Genomic DNA, 17,908 nt, shown 5'->3' on the forward strand with positions numbered 1-17,908 from the left:
CAGCCTTCAGGTAAGGTCTATTAAGGTATACTGGAGAGGAGGTTTCGCCGGATAGTCCGGATAGAGCAGTGTTGTAGAACTGTGGAACAACTTTACTCTCTGCAGGATCCTTGAGGGTACACAGGAGTTTGCCCAACCAGTCTACATGTGTTTTGTGGACTTGGAGAAGGCATTCAACCGTGTCCCTCGGGAAGTCCTGTGGAGAGTGCTCAGAGAATATGGGGTATCAGACCGCCTGATTGTGGCGGTCCGCTCCCTGTATGATAGGTGTCAGAGCTTGGGCCACATAAGTCGCACCCGTTTTCAGTGAGGGTTGGACTCCACCAGGGCTGCCCATTGTCACCGATTCTGTTTAAAACTTTTATGGACAGAATTTCTAGGCGCAGTCAGGGCGTTGATGGGATCTGGTTTGGTGGCTGAAGGATTAGCTCTCTGCTTTTTGCGGATGATGTGGTCCTGCTAAACAGGATCTTCAGCTCTCACTGGATCGGTTCGCAGCTGAGTATGAAGTGACTGGGATTAAAATCAGCACTTCCAAGTCCCGAGTCTGTTTCTTGCACGGCAAAAGTTAGAGTGCCATCTCCGGGTTGGGGAGGAGACCCTGCCCTAAGTGGAGGAGTTCAAGTACCTTCGGGTCTTGTTAACAAGTGAGGGAAGAGTGGATCGTGAGATCAACAGGCGGATCAATGCAGCGTCTGCAGTGATGCGGACCCTGTATCGGTCCGTCGTGGTGAAAAAAGAGCTAAGCCAGAAGGCATTTACGTCCCTATCCTCATCTATCGTCATGAGCTTTGGGTTATGACCGAAAGTACAAGATCACAGGTAAAAGCGTTCAAAATGAGTTTCCTTCATTGGGTGGCGGGGCTCTCCCTTGGAGATAGGGTGAGAAGCTCTGTCATTTGGGAGGAGCTCAGAGTAAAGCTGCTGCTCTTCCTCATTGAGAGGAGCCAGACGAGGTGGTTTGGAAATCTGATCAGAATTCCTCCTGAACGCCTGCCTGGGTAAGTGTTTAGGGCGCATCCGACCAGTAGGAGACCACTGGAAAGACCCAGGACACGATGTTTCCAGCTGGCCTGGGAACGCCTCGGGATCCCCCGGGAAGAGCTGGACCAAGTAGCTGGGGAGAGGGAAGTCTGGGCTTCTCTGCTTAGGCTGCTGCCCCAGCGACCCGACTTCGGATAATTGTAAGAAGATGGATGGATAGATGGGTGTTTCTTGCGGGAAAAACATGTTAGATTTTCCTACAATTCGGTCTTTGTCTGAGCTCTTGGAATAGATTAGCAAAAGTAAGTTTGTAAGAGATCTTTGCTGTAAGGTTTTCTTAGAAGAAGAAGAAAATTATCATTATGACATGATTTTCAAAACCACCATGGAAAAAAAGCTGTTAAAACATAATATATTGTAAGGATTTTATTCTGAGTATGGGTGCGTTAATATGGATGCTGGCATGTTTTTAGTGCAATTGTAGGAGCTTAAAAATGCTTTAAATGAGCCTAAAGTTGGCATTGAAAACACAGTTTTAATTCTAGAAACTAATTCTGAATATACAATACAATATTATTCATAGTAGAGATAATTATGGGAAGCCAATGATGTGAGCAGAAAGAAATGTCAGTATAAACTGCTGGCTGGTGCAGCTTGACGTAAGCAACACTGTGCTGATGCAGCAGGTCACCAAACAAGGCTGACTAAATAACATATGGAAAGTGAATAAATGTGTGCCTTCATGAATCTTTGAGAAAATGATCATCTGGAAGACCACCAGCTTGTCGAGTAGCTGAGCTGAACCCCTCATAAGTGGAGCTTTTGCTTTTTTATTGATCTCTTTGTTTCCCATAGCTGGAAGGGCACAATATTTTCTCCAACCTGACTTCCAGCGAGTACGAGCAGGTGCTGGAGATCATCCGGAAGGCCATCATTGCCACAGACCTGGCCCTTTATTTCAACAACCACCAGCAGCTGTCAGAGCTTCTCAACTCAGGTGTGCTGGATCTTAGCAACCACTCGCACAGGTGAGACTACAGCATGGGCGCACACAGGTGCTTTGGACACTTGGATTGGATTTGTAACTTTTATAACAAATAATTCATCTCAGCACACCTAAAAAACACACAATATACAGTTGACATTTATAATTATACTACAATGTTGTAGTATGGTCTTCTAACCTTAAGAAGTAGACAGGATGTGGTTTCAAATGTGTTTTACTATGTAACGCAAAAACTATTAACTACTGCAAGTCCCAGAATGCACTGCAGTATCAGACGTTTGTCATATAAATTTTTCCTGCTCATATGTTTGCAGCACTGCTAAGTCGTCAAAAATCACTTTAGGAAGGACGTCATTGTGAAAGTTCCCATACAGTATGGTTATGGTTTTAATTTATTTCAAACATGCAAACAGTTACGGTATGGTATATCACATATTTACACTTTCTCATTAAAAAATGTGTGAAAAGGCAAAGCTTATTTATTCCTACTCATTTTGCATTATATAGCAGTTTCTTAAACATTTGTTTGGTCCCTTACCTTGCTCAATTTGTAAGACAAACTAGTTAAATAAACAATCAATGAAGTTCTTATGAATAAATAGTCATGATTTAAACGAGATAAATAAAATTATAAAATTTTTGCCAAGGTTCATGACGTCTATCAGGATTTTTCTTCCTTGTAGTGGGAAAAAAATACATATTGATATAATTACAGAAAATATTCTTAACAAATGGTAATGCAGCAAAGTTATAAAACAGCTTTTTGGGGCCAATACTATACAGTATATTATGGTAGATGTTGAAATTAAATACAATTTAAAATAAATGTATCCCTACTGCCACAATAAAGCATCTGCCTACAGATCAAGTCATACTGCATGCCGAACAGGACATGTTAAAAAACATACTACTACTAATTATAATAATAAACTGTCTTTTAATCTAATTTTATTTCCATCTACACTACCGTTCAAAAGTTTGGGGTCACATTAAAATGTCCTTATTTTTTAAGGAAAACCACTGTACTTTTCAATGAAGATAACTTTAAACTAGTCTTAACTTTAAAGAAATACACTCTATACATTGCTAATGTGGTAAATGATTATTCTAGCTGCAAATGTCTGGTTTTTGGTGCAATATCTACATAGGTGTATAGAGGCCCATTTCCAGCAACTATCACTCCAGTGTTCTAATGGTACAATGTGTTTGCTCATTGGCTCAGAAGGCTAATTGATGATTAGAAAACCCTTGTGCAATCATGTTCACACATCTGAAAACAGTATAGCTCGTTACAGAAGCTACACAACTGACCTTCCTTTGAGCAGTTTGAGTTTCTGGAGCATCACATTTGTGGGGTCAATTAAATGCTCAAAATGGCCAGAAAAAGAGAACTTTCATCTGAAACTCGACAGTCTATTCTTGTTCTTAGAAATGAAGGCTATTCCACAAAATTGTTTGGGTGATCCCAAACTTTTGAACGGTAGTGTATATTTAGAAAACATGTTTATAGCATATTTGCACAATAATAAATATTATTATAAATAATACCTACTCCTTATACAGAAGGTCATTTATAAAAAATTAAACTCAACACTTTAGAAATATAGAATATACTTTGTAAACATTAGTTTGTAAAACAAATTGCTATTTTACATAGATTTTTTTTTTGTACCGCTATATTTCCATTGATATCTTTATTTCATTCACTCAATAATAAATACAAATAATTGATACAACATTAAAATAAATCATAAATGAAAAGGAGCAGAAAGAAGTATAAACTTATAATAACTGTGTTTTGATCGGCTTTTGCCGGAGTAGGACCCCAACGCAGAGAAGAAATAATTAAAGTAATAACCGGTGTTCATAATAATGCTGTTAGTAACGCTGTTACTTTTACTAGTAACGAGTAATCTAATTAATTACTTTTAGGTCCGTTACAACGCCGTTAGCAATAGCTTGATGTAACATGGCACGCTACTTTTGATGTGGTTTTATGTCAAAAACAGGGCAGCGTCATGAGTGCAGCAAATTCAATGCAGGAAATACCCTTCTACTAGTGAAAGCAACAAACAGCACCACACTAAAATTAACTTGATATCAAATAGGAAGAGGCACGATCACACTGTGACACAGCAGACAACAACATACACGTACACAATGAGAATAATGAACAACAAACCAATGATTGAAGTGACAAACTTCCAAAAAAACAGTTTGTTGACATGAAGATATGACCGCCATCGAAGCACATTTAACCTATTCATTAAGCAGAGGTAATACAATCTGGTGAAAAGATTCTATAGGGCTGGCGTCAAAGCCGACAAAGTGCGCTGCTTGCTGCTAAAGCTAAAAAACACAGCTCCGTTGAAACCCTCGATGGCATCACATGTCACTAGGCCCCGCCTTTTAAAAGCACAGACACCGCACACGGCTGCCAAACGAAAACCATAAAATTAAAGTAAAACATTGTAAAACAAATAATGATCAAAAACATTATATTTACAGAAATTTTCATGAAACGTTTTGCGGAAAAATATCGTAATTTTACAGATTTTTACTAAATTATTAAGATCAACCACCTTTAATAAAGTGACGATGCAAACAGTTCTGCAGAAAAATACCTTTATTCTACAGAGTTTTTCCAAATTATTACGATCAAACACCTTTAATGAAGTGACAATGCTGGCAGTTCCACAGAAAAATACCATTATTTTACAGATTTTTTCTGAATTGTTAAGATCAACCACCTTTAATAAAGTGACGATGCAAACAGTTCTGCAGAAAAATACCTTTGATTGTTAGTATGGACATAGACTTTTATATAACAAGCTACATATTTAATGAAAGATAATTACTGTAATTTTACATGAATTTGAAAGTAATTTAAGAAAACAGAAAATGTAACTGTAAAAAAAAAAGAAATATACATAGTTTGTCATTACTGGCATATTACTTAAAATAACAGGCGCATTGTTTATTTATATTTATAATGTCTTCAATTCTACAGTTTTATAAACTATTAAAAAAAAAGAAAAATTACAGTAGAAATTTAGAGTAAATTAACCATAAAAATAGGATTTATTTTTTTACAGTGCACACTGTGCTCATATATTAAACATCTCTCAAATGCATATGGCAGATTTTTTGATTTTTTTTAAGTAACGTAAAAATTACTTTCCCTAGTAATGAATTACTAGGGAAAGTAATATTAGTTGTTCAGTTTTTTAGGAACGTAACGATTAAGTAATACATTTCAGATATAATAACAAAAGGCGCACTCAAAAGAAGTGATGAAAATAACTAAGGACGCACACAAAAGGTGTGGAGAAACGGAAACCACACACCTAAGGTTTGGAGGGGAACCAGTTAACACTACATGGCAGCGCAGGTCGAGCCACAGGAACAAGGAACGTGAGTGGAGCCAAAGCACTGGAGTTGAATACGACTGGAAGGGTAAACCATTAGAAATCGACTGGCGCCGAGTGAATGGTCTGGAGAGCTTAAGTCGTCAGGAGGAAATGGATATCAGGTGTGTGGGAAGGTACCAGGCACTGCAACAAAAAGCAGACAGGCGGCAGCAGAACTGCCAGACCATGGCAATGTGTCCCTTAATCACACAAATACACCATTAGTTGTTCAGCTGTTCATATTTATATCAATGATATACACAAGTTGAATAAACTTTCCTCCATTGTGTTCAATTATAGCCTTTTTATCGGTACCATTGCTTTTCTTTGTTGGCTGACTAGGAGAAATCACCTGTGGTGTCAATTTCGACTCATATTTTGTTTATATGATTCCTTACCTCATATATACAGTATATAGCTATAAAGTGCTTAAAATAAACCAGTCTATAGAGATGTATTTAAACATTAAACAAATTGAAATGTACCTTGCGTGCAGGTAAAGAACAAACCAGGTTTCTTGATGTTCCGTGTCTGCATACAAGTAAACAGTGCATCACCGCTCGCGATTATAACGTCACTTTGCTCGCCTCCAGGGACCGTGTGATTGGTCTAATGATGACAGCATGTGACCTGTGTTCTGTGACCAAGCAATGGCAGATCACGCGACTCACAGCCAACGACATCTACGCCGAGTTCTGGGCCGAGGTACACGGGTCACACCGGTTTGAAATGACAAGTTGCAAGATTTATTTTAAAAGTTTTTACTTAAGTAGTATTTTTTTACTTAAATACCACAGGGAGATGAGATGAAGAAGATTGGGATGCAGCCCATCTCAATGATGGACAGAGACAAGAAAGATGAGGTTCCTCAAGGCCAAGTAAGACCACAACTTTTAGTCACATTACTCATTTTATACTGGGTTTATTTGGTACAACTTTCTGATGCAAACGATCTACCAGGGGTCTCATCTATAAAATTCTGTGTGGAATTCTGACTGAAAGTCTACGTACGCCAGAAACCCTAAAATATGCGTACATAAAAAAAATATTCAGACCTTCCACACACACTTCCACGCAATTTGTGCTTCATAGATATCACCTGGTACGTATGTATGTCATGCCTCAAATTCACCATATAAGGTCGATGCAAAGTTAATGCACTTATGAATGCAGTTGTTACGTTCTATGTTCATGGTTGTTGGTCTGGACCCCAGGATGCAGAGACAGTAGACGAGGTGCAGGTAAAAAACCCTTTTATGAGGGAAAACACAACAAAATAGTGCAGCAGGGAAGTGTACGAAATGATTCTGCCCCGTTCAGAGGACAGGGCTGGCATTAGAAACATCCTGCCTTTCTTTGGAGAACGGAGTAGTGGCATAAAAGAAGAACATAAATATGTTGGAGTAATAGTAATTTGTGTTTACTGTCAACGGCGTGAGGGCACCAGCCCTTAAAAAGTGTTCAGATATCAAGCCTTTTTTAACATATGCAACATTTTACAATGCATCCGGAAAGTATTCACAGCGCTTTAGCTTTTCAACATTTTGTTATGTTACAGCCTTATTCCAAAATGGAATAAATTCATTTTTGTATTTAAAATTCTGCACACAATACTCCGTAATAACAATGTGATTTTTTATTAGTATTTTACAAACATATAGAAAATTAAAAGAACATTAAAACCACATGTACGTTAAGTTTTGCCCATTCCTCTTTGCAGCACCTCTCAAGCTCCATCAGGTTGGATGGGACGCATTGGTTTTCATCCATGATGTCTCTGTACATTGCTGCATTTATCTTAGTCTAGTCAGGGAGGTGACCAAGAACCTGAGGGTCACTCTGTCAGAGCTACAGCATTCCTCTGTGGAGAGAGGAGAACCTTCCAGAAGGACAACCATTTCTGCAGCAATCCACCAATCAGGCCTGTATGGTAGAGGCACCAGACGGAAGCCAATTCTTTATTAAAAAGTTAGCCAAAATGTACCTGAAAGGCTCCCAGACAATGAGAAACAAAATTATCTGGTCTGATGAGACACAGTTTGAACTCTTTGGTGTGAATGTTCACCAGGCACCGCTCATCACCAGGCCAATACCTTACCGAAGGTGAAGCATGGTGGTGGAAACATTATGCTGTTGGGGTGGTTTTAAGCTGCAGGAACTAGTAGACTGGTCAGGATAGAGGGAAATATGAATGCAGCAATGTACAGAGACATCCTGGATGAAAACCCACACTTCTTATTCAAACCCGATAGCGCTTGAGAGGTGCTGCAAAGAGGAATGGACGAAACTGTCCAAATATAGGTGTGCCAAGCTTGTGGCATCATACTAAAAAATACCTGAGGCTGTAATTGCTGCCAAAGTTGCATCAACAAAGTATTGAGCAAATGCTGTGAATACTTATTTACATGTGATTTTTTTTTATTGATCAATAAATAAATACTTTGGGATATTGTCTGGAATAAAGCTGTAAAATGTGGAAAAGGTAAAGCGCTGTGAATACTTTCCGGATGTACTGTTTTCTGCTGCTCACTGTAGATTAAAGTAAGTGTAGTAAAACCTTTGGATGGAAGGAAGCGGCTGCCATAAAGTCAAAACATGCATGAAGTTACGCCACACTTTAATTGCTGAATTTCCTGAGGACTATTTCACAAACATTGACAATATGATTACATTAAAACATAGGAAATATTAGCAATATTATATCATTAGGAAATAATTCTGTGTACGTTTGTGATTTACAACAATAAAAAACGCAAACAAAATGGAGCAATGCAGCACTGAGGACATGGATATTGGGTCTGTGTCGTATCTTGTAAACTTAAACCATGTAATTTAATTTATAACTTGATGATTGTTATCGTTAGTGATTATCAAATACATGGTGATAAAATTTAAATACAGAATGTCAAAATAGTTGTGCGTAATTGTGTTTACTTACTGCTACAAATGTGATCGATGTATTATTTACACTTGACCAGCAGATATATTTGATTAACACGTGTTTATTATAGCAAATGTTTTTAAGTCTATATGACATGACAACTATGTAATGATGATTAAACAACCTAAAAGACAAATGAAAGTGTATGTATATACTGTATATATATGTATGTATGTATATATATATATATATATATATATATATATATATATATATATATATTAGGGCTGGGAATCTTTGGGTGTCCCACGATTCGATTCAAAATCGATTCTTGGGGTCACGATTCGATTCAGAATCGATTTTTTTTTTTTTTTTTCAATTCAACACGATTCTCGATTCAAAAACGATTTTTTTTTTTTTTTTTTTTTTAATGAAAACAATACACAACAATACCATAATAATGCAATACAATTTCAAAACAAAACCCGACCCAGCAACATTCAGAATAGCAATAAACAGAGCAATTGAGGACACACAAACATGACACGGAACAATCTAAAAGTAGTGAGACAAAAAGGAATATTATCAACAACAGCATCAATATTAGTAACAATTTCAACATAACAGTGATTAAAAATCCCTCATTGATATTATCATTACAAACATTAATAAAAAAAAAATTACAAAAAATGAACAATAGTGTCACAGTGGCTTACACTTGCATCGCATCTCATAAACTAAATGTCTAATGATAATGTCAATGAGGGATTTTTAATCACTGCTATGTTGAAATTGTAACTAATATTGATACTGTTGTTGATAATATTCATTTTTGTTTCACTACTTTTGGTTTTCTCTGTGTCATGTTTGTGTCTCCTCTCAATTGCTCTGTTTATTGCAGTTCTGAGTGTTGCTGGGTCAGGTTTGGTTTTGGAATTGGATTGCATTGTTATGGTATTGCTGTGTATTGTTTTGTTGGATTGATTAATTTAAAAAATGAAATAAAAAATTAATTTAAAAAAAAAAATCGATTTTTTAAAAATGAGAATCGATTCTGAATCGCACAACGTGAGAATCGCGATTCGAATTCGAATCGATTTTCCCCCACACCCCTAATATATATATATATGTATGTATATATATATATTTATGTATGTATTTATGTGAATATATATATATATATATGACAATGTAAATAGTCATGAAAATAAAGAAAACGCATTGAATGAGGAGAAGGTGTGTCCAAACTTTTGGCCTGTACTGTGTATATATATATATATATATATATATATATATATATATATATATATATATATATATATATATATATATATATATATATATATATATATATATATATATATATATATATATATATATATATATATATATATATATATATATATATATATATATATATACACACACATGTATATATATATATATATATATATATATATATATATATATATACACACACATGTATATATATATATATATATATATATATATACACACACATGTATATATATATATATATATATATACACACACATGTATATATGTATATATATATATACACACACATGTATATATATATATACACACACATGTATATATATATATATATATATATATATATATATACACACACACATGTATATATGTATATATATATATATACACACACATGTATATATATATATAAATATATATAAATAAATATATATACCAGTGTTTTTTTATATGGTATAAGATCAAAATTTATATTTCAGCTCACCACTTCACATCGTGTGTTGCCTGCATTTTGTCTCCTAATAGTGCGTATGGCAAGAAGTGTGCACATTTTCACGTCAAGTTGTGTTTTTATAGATCACATACTTTTTGGCCCTCTGTTGTACACAAACTTTATCGATGAGACCCCAGAACATTTATCCATTTGTCTGCATGAATGCCAAAGGAATCCCGATATATAACTATGTATTTCTAGTTATACAATATATCATTATGAAAAGTGATGATGAAAAAAAACACTGAGAAATAATGAAGAGTAACAGTGTTGGATGATATATTGTATGATCATGGGATGAAGTCGCTGTATTAGGACTACATTATAACAAGTAGTTGTTGTTAGATATATGTTGTTTAATTAACCTGTTTGTTATGGTCACTTTAGTTATCATCCATGAAGTCAACACATCACACATGTTTGTACTGTATATGTAGAATATATACTCTGATTCTATGTTGTATTATATTATGTTGTGTTTTATTCTCCTTAATTAGGTGGGATTCTACAACGCTGTAGCAATTCCATGTTATACGACGCTAACAGAGCTTTTCCCTCCATCCAGTCCACTTCTAAAAGCGTGCAAGTATGTATCTTACAGGACGCTTTGTCTTACATCATAGTTGTTGTTTTATTTTGCTTTTAATTTAATACAAAATCTGAGCATGCATAATCTGATAAAACCGCTTTATTGTAGTAAAATGTAATTCAAGGAACTGTATGAAGAATCTGCTATTATAGAAAAAATATTCTTGGTTTTGATTGACACATTGGCATTGCATAATGCTATGATAATAAAAAATGAAGTAGTAGTGTAGTAGTAGTAGTATGCTCTATCATATTAAGTGTATCCAATGGTGTTGCCTGTGAGTATGTGTTTGCAACACATTGCACATTTGCATCCCCTGCTGGCTTATCGTCTTCATTTTCCAAATACTGCCATCTTCTAATGCTCACACCAAGAAAAGAACAACGTGATCAAACTAAAACAGTTATTAATCATTTGAAATTATTTTGAAGTTCTATTTTTAAAACTTTATCATATCCAAGGCAATATTATGTTGTAATTTCTTACCATCAAATAGCAGATTCGTAGACATTTGGATGGTAAGTACACTGGCATAGTATCTCTGTCATTGCCATGATTTATAACCAGCCAGGAACACCTTTCATGTTGTGTTGGTTTTGATCACGTACGCATATCAATTCAACTTTATTTATTCAGCTCGTTTGATGCACAAAAGCTGTGATTGGTTGATCCTTAAAGCTACATAAGAATATACTTTTAGTGATAACAGGCAAAGGATGAACACTCAATTTGATCAAATTTAATCATAGAATCTAATCTCATGAAGACTGGGTAATTCTTACAAATATTTAACATTAAATAAAATATCTGTTAAATGAACAGCAAGTTATACTTTCAAACTCACTACAAAATGTGTGTAAACTTAGGCCCACTTTCACAGTATTCACATAGTGATAGTTATATTTATTTGCTCATATTAATTGCCTTGCCGGTAATTTTTACACTTTTAACATTTCAACTCCATCCATTTTTTACCGCTTGTCCCTCTCGGGTCGTGGGGTTGCTGGAGTTTGTCCCAGTGCTCAAATTGGTATATACGAGGAAACATGGCTAAGCTTTCACCAATGCATCATAATAATCCCCTCAATTTCCCCAAAAAACAGATTAACTCGCTGGACTATAAAGACAATATAACATACATCTGTAAACGTGGATGCATATGCAAAAGTGCAGTATATTTATCTGTACAGTAAATCTATTTATTTGTATCTGCACCTTATTGCTCTTTTATCCTGCACTACAACGAGCTAAAGCAACAAAATGTTGTTCTTATCTGTACTTTAAAATTCAAATTTGAATGACAATAAAGGAAGTCTAAGTCTACCAATGTCTGTGATTGCAGACATGCCTATAAGAAGCCGTGTTGATGGGCTTTCATTTCGGGTGGTAGTGCATTTTGGCGTTGGTTCAAAGGAGTAAATGCATCTCCATTTGTCCTCGGCTTAGGGAACACCGAAACTGCATGAAAGTCCTCTTAACAGATCTATCCTCAGCAGCTCTCTTAACAGCTATGATTCCTTAGGAATAGCTTTTATCTTAATTCTTTATTTTTAGGCGAAATTGTAAGAAAACATCATGATTTTAAGACTTTTCTTAAAATTTGGCCAATAGGAGCAACTCTTTGCACTAAGAATCTTTAGGAATACGGCCCCAGGTGTTTAAGTCTATGTAATAAAATGTAATGGTCTACTGAAAGTCTACACTCCAAGTGCTTTACAGTGAGAACTGAGAACCCAACATTAATTTACTCCACATTCACACATTGATGGTGGTAAGCAACATTTGTAGCCACAGACTGACAGAAACATGATGTAAAACCGTAATAACATTATTTCCATATATAGTCGAGATATAGTCGAGGTTTCTGTGGTTTATCCGTTATACAGTGCTCAATACCGGGGTAGAGCGGAATATACGTTAGGTCAGGAAAAAACACAGAGGCTATATCATCCCTACAAGCCTGTTTCACAGGTTTCCCTGCTCGTCAGGGGATTTTTTAAAAACACAAGAGGCTATATCATCCCTACAAGCCTGTTTCACAGGTTTCCCTGCTCGTCAGGGGATTTTATAAAAACACAAAAGGCTATATCATCCCTACAAGCCTGTTTCGCAGGTTTCCCTGCTCAACAGGGGATTGTATAAAAACACAAGAGGCTATATCATCCCTACAAGCCTGTTTCGCAGGTTTCCCTGCTCGTCAGGGATTTTATAAAAACACAAGAGGCAATATCATCCCTACAAGCCTGTTTCGCAGGTTTCCCTGCTCGTCAGGGAATTTTATAAAAACACAAGAGGCTATATCATCCTTACAAGCCTGTTGCACAGGTTTCCCTGCTCGTCAGGGAATTTTATAAAATCCCCTGACGAGCAGGGAAACCTGCGAAACAGGCTTGTAGGGATGATATAGCCTCTTGTGTTTTGTCCTAACCTAATGTAATTTCCATATATGTTTTTTTTTAATTAGCTTTACTATAATTGCCTGGAGAAAGTCACAGCGAGACAACTGTGGTCCATTATGAACACCAAATATTTTCCGTGCCCAATAAGGGCCGAAGCGTATTTGTTATAATGTTTATTCACTATTTCGAAGCTGTGGGTATTGGGTTTTGTTGTGTTTTTGTTTTACTATTACGATGACTCTAAAGGAGGGGTGTGTTTTGCAGGGAGAACCTGGGTCAGTGGGAGAAGATCGCTCATGGCGAGGTGGAGGATGTCGTTCCGAGCCGGCCTTCTGATTCAGGTCCTGTCAAGGTGGACAACTGACTACCAAAGGGTTAGCGGCCCGCCATAACAAGTACAACCTGAATCCTGCCACATGTAGGGAGGTCCTGTTCAAGGTAGCAGGAGCTGGATCAGCAAAAAGGCGCCTTGACTTTAAACAAAAACACGATACCTCAATGGGTGACGGAGGTGTCAACGCTGACGGTTTCGCAGATCCCATACACAGACTGACAGCTGATGGGGGCGGGACTAAAGCCCATCACCCTACATTCGCTCTGTTTGGGGATCTATTTGGTAGAATGATTTGTGCCATTTTCTGGGTTTTTTTGGCTTTGTTATTTTATGTTTTTTGTTTTTTTTATATATTATTGTTTAAGCTGATTCGTTTTGGTCTTGCATTTGAGAGGCCTTACACTGAACCGTTCACAGGCAGGCGACCTGCAACCTTGTTGTGTGGGTTCAGATCCTTTTTGACATGGTACTGTTTGCCTTCTGTGGTAAATGAGTCTTGACTACTTCAGCAAGGTATTCAGAGACAGAAGGAATGTGTAGTACTCGCGTGGTGTAACACGCCACCTTATGGAGAGACGTGTGAGGAGGGGGACGACAGAATGTTTTTCTTTCTTTTGAGCAAAGATCTTTTTGCAGTACTTGAATAAAGACACACAGCCTGGTTGCAGAAACCCCTAACCCCCCCCCCCCCCCCCCCCCCCGCGTCATACACTTTACGAAACACGGATGAACTGTGACGACAAAGAGGACTTGAACCCCTACGTCTGCAGCACTGCCCACCACTAGCACTTGGAACCTGCTGCATAGACAAGCAGTCACTACACTTGTATGTTTAAGACAGCTTGTCGACATTTTACATAAAGATAACACATGATGGATGGGAAGGAGATGAGTCTACAAGCATGACTCCATGTCCCCATGAGCTGCATGTAACTGGGATTGTGCCACAAATGTTGTTGCTTGACTTCTTTGCAGTCCCTGATCCTACATTTTCTGCAATTTTCCAAGATCTTCCTCAACTTGTGTTTTTTTTTTTTTTTTTCTGCCTGAAATTGTCATTCCAGAGGACGTGGTCCCTCCGCGTGCGCCAAGTGTGAATGTTACATGTCGATGAATGTTCTGTTGATCCGCGAAAATGTGGCATGTGCATCGGTGCCACGCCACTTTCCACAAGATGTTCTGTGTTACGGAATTTGCTTCCAGTAAGCTGCAACCAAGAGCAACAATTAGCATGCACTTAAACTGTTAAAAATTTCTATATCATTTGCATATAAAGTAATAGGTGTGTACTGTGTACAATCTAGGGTAGATCATTTGCTCTAATTGAATGGCAGTCATGCAGTTTTTGAATGGTGTGCGTGTGTGTGTGTGTGTGTGTGTGTGCGTGTGTGTTTGTCCCCCACATTTGTTAAGAACACGGTGAACACTGCACTGGCCCTTCTACCTTTTCAGCACCAGTTATATTATCTGCACTATGTTTAGCATACGATCCTTATCATTATTATTCTTGGTGATGATGATTAATATTATTCTTATTATTACTATTGTTATTTTCTTAATTAGAGTTCAATTTAAATTAACTTATATTTTTTATACAAAGAAAAAATAATGTGGGCCATCTTTGTTTGCGACAAACAAAACGGCCCACACATGTTACTGTTACCCAGAATAATTGAGGAATGTTTCAAATGTAAACATAAGAGCAGTAGCCCAAATGACTTTTAATAAATACATAAAAAATATGGCACTGTGTTGGATATTGTTTGTGTGAATTTTTTTTTTACATTCTTCTATGTTAATTAATACAGTCGTCTCTCACCACACATAGTCGATCCCGTGGGTGCTCGTGGGATTGATAAGACTTTCAATCTTTAAAATAATTTTTTTCAAACCAATCTTGTAGTTAATTTTGTGGAAAGTTGCTGGGTTCAGACAAAGTTGGTAGGTCGTGCAAAATTATTGGGGATTGGTTGAATTTTCATAAATTGGCGCGGTCTCATCATTACGAAATCCTGGAGTCTGCTCAATGTAGCGACGCATCACTACACTTACACAAGTAGTTGTTTTTTTCTTTTTGTCCAGTGTTAATAATTTATGAGAGTGCATTGGTAACATGAGCCCTGCCTGTATTCTTATTCTTATTTTCGGTCTGGTCATCTACTAAAAATTGTCACGGCCTGCATCGATGTCAACTAAACAGCAGGACAAAGCAGATCTTCTAGAGCAGGGGTGTCAAATGTACGGCCCGAGGGCTTGATCAGGCCCGCAAACAGGTTTTATCCTGTTTGAGTATGCTAAGTATAAAAATGAGCCGAAATTTTTGAATGGAAGAAACTCCTGTTCTAAATGTGTCCACTAGATGTCGCAATAGCAAGTCTTTGTATCTTCGTAGATTATACTACATGTGTAAAAAAAATAAACCACATGATGTTAGTGCGCCAGTCGAGGAAAATGATCAAATTACACAAATAACATCCCGTAATTTGATGTTGATATTATTTTTTTATATTGATAGATTGAAAATGAACACTAATGAGTTGACTGATGGACATTATTACATAATTTATTCATAAAGTATAAAAAATGACAAATAAATAACTGCAAAATGTAAGTGTAAAATAAACAACAACAACAACAACATTATGACTTGTACATTTTCAGAATGTGCTTGTTCTATTTTTAAACAAATAAAACAATCTGAAGTTGTCTTTATTTTTAAGTTATTGTGCCATGATTTTACTAGTCCAGCCCACTTGGGAGTAGATTTTTTTCCATGTGGCCCCCGATCTAAAATGAGTTTGACACCCCTGTTCTAGAGGGTTTCTGATTGCCATGAAACACCTCAGAAGTTGTGATACTCCAGCAGAGACGGGAAATTGTCGAGAATTGTCCAAAGGGTGAGAACTATCTCCTGGAAAAAGTCACACCACTCGAGGGGACATAAATGAATGTTAACCACCATTTAATGCATAATCATCAGATTATCTTCAGAGCACCTTGTCTTACAAGTAGGGATGTCCCGATCCGATATTTGGATCATATCGGCCGCCGATATTTGCCAAAAAATGCGTATCGGCAAGGCATGAGAAAATGCCGATCCAGATCCAGTTTTTAAAAAAAACGCACCGATTTAAATAATACATTCCACTTTTCTGCTGCTCCCTAATTTCCGTTCTGCATTTTCCAGCACACCTTCAACACATCCACAGGTTTGTGGATTCTCACGCAGTTGCTTTTCGCTGCTGGCATTACACGACAGGCTCTTCTCACTCTTTTCTGTGTCTCCCTCTCACAGACAGCAAGCGCACCTTCTTACACACGTCACATACTGTCACGTGCCCTCCCCGAGCAGAGAGGTAGCAGCATGGCTAACGTTAGCTGTGATGCTAGCGCAGCCGTGCGAGCAACGTTCCCTCTAAGGTGCGCGCCTGTAAATTGCGCACTGCTCAAACGTCCTCTGCGCATAGCAATTATATGCCACGCACAAAATCAAATAAAAAAATAAGCGCATAACAATTTTCGACACACGGACACGACAGAGAAAACAGTTTTCGTCATCATTGTTCAAATATTGTATCTTGTGTCGAGACGCTTATCTCCATTCGGTGCTACACGCCCACACCATCAAAATGCAGAGGCAAAAATTTCCACATCAACACCGTATGAAAAAATTAGTGATTTTTTTAGTTGTGATTTCCTTCTCTGCATGAAAGTTTAAAAGTAGCATATATTAATGCAGCATGAAGAAGAATGTTTTAATGTAGACATGCAAGCCTTGAAAGAACATTTTGAAAATCAAGACTACATTTCCTGCAAATGGGTGCATTTCTACCCTATATTTTAACTTTAGATTTATTCTCATATCAAACTCGTTTGGCTGTCTTTTTGACACTTACATCCGACGCCCCCCTCCAAACCCCGAATTATAAATAATGTAAATTATTCAATGTGATTATCTTGTGTGATGACTGTATTATGATGATAGTATATATCTGATTGTATATATCTGTATCATGAATCAATTTAAGTGGACCCCGACTTAAACGAGTTGAAAAACTTATTCGGGTGTTACCATTTAGTGGTCAATTGTACGGAATATGTACTTCACTGTGCAACCTACTAATAAAAGTCTCAATCAATCAATCAAAACACATAGAATCATCATACTGCTGTGATTATATGCATCAAGTGTTCATTCAAGGCTAAGGCAAAATATCGAGACATATATCGTGTATCGCAATATGGCCTTAAAATATCGCAATATTAAAAAAAGGCCATATCGCCCAGCCCTAGTTCAATGATGCAGTTTCTGTTTGTCATGTATAATTTTGTCTATTTTGTGTTTATCCTTGAATAAACAGGTCAGTTTCTTGTTACCAACCATTGTGTATTATTCAAACTCCCCTAATTCAGCTGGCTAGTTGTTATCAAGAGTACTAAAACCCTTTTCAACATGATTCTGACAACTAAGTAGGCTAAATAACTTTAAACTTTAATACATGCTCGTATCGGTCAG

The 17,908-nt window shown here is 36.8% G+C and overlaps 1 protein-coding gene across 5 annotated transcripts in view; it reads left to right on the forward strand.

Annotated features, from left to right (window-relative positions):
• pde10a (phosphodiesterase 10A) overlaps nt 1-14,710 on the forward strand; it is a 228,080-nt gene extending 213,370 nt beyond the window's left edge. For all 5 annotated transcript variants that reach the window (XM_062058413.1, XM_062058408.1, XM_062058412.1 and 2 more), the window contains 5 exons: nt 1,840-2,012; nt 5,994-6,105; nt 6,198-6,278; nt 10,568-10,656; nt 13,323-14,710. In XM_062058413.1, coding sequence (XP_061914397.1) covers nt 1,840-2,012; nt 5,994-6,105; nt 6,198-6,278; nt 10,568-10,656; nt 13,323-13,422 — 555 coding nt within the window. In that variant the 3' untranslated portion in view covers nt 13,423-14,710. The remainder of the gene's footprint in view (nt 1-1,839; nt 2,013-5,993; nt 6,106-6,197; nt 6,279-10,567; nt 10,657-13,322) is intronic.
• The last annotated feature ends 3,198 nt before the right edge of the window (nt 14,711-17,908 follow it).

The sequence above is a fragment of the Entelurus aequoreus genome, linkage group LG09 (genome assembly GCF_033978785.1).
Source record: "Entelurus aequoreus isolate RoL-2023_Sb linkage group LG09, RoL_Eaeq_v1.1, whole genome shotgun sequence".
NCBI lineage: Eukaryota > Metazoa > Chordata > Actinopteri > Syngnathiformes > Syngnathidae > Entelurus > Entelurus aequoreus.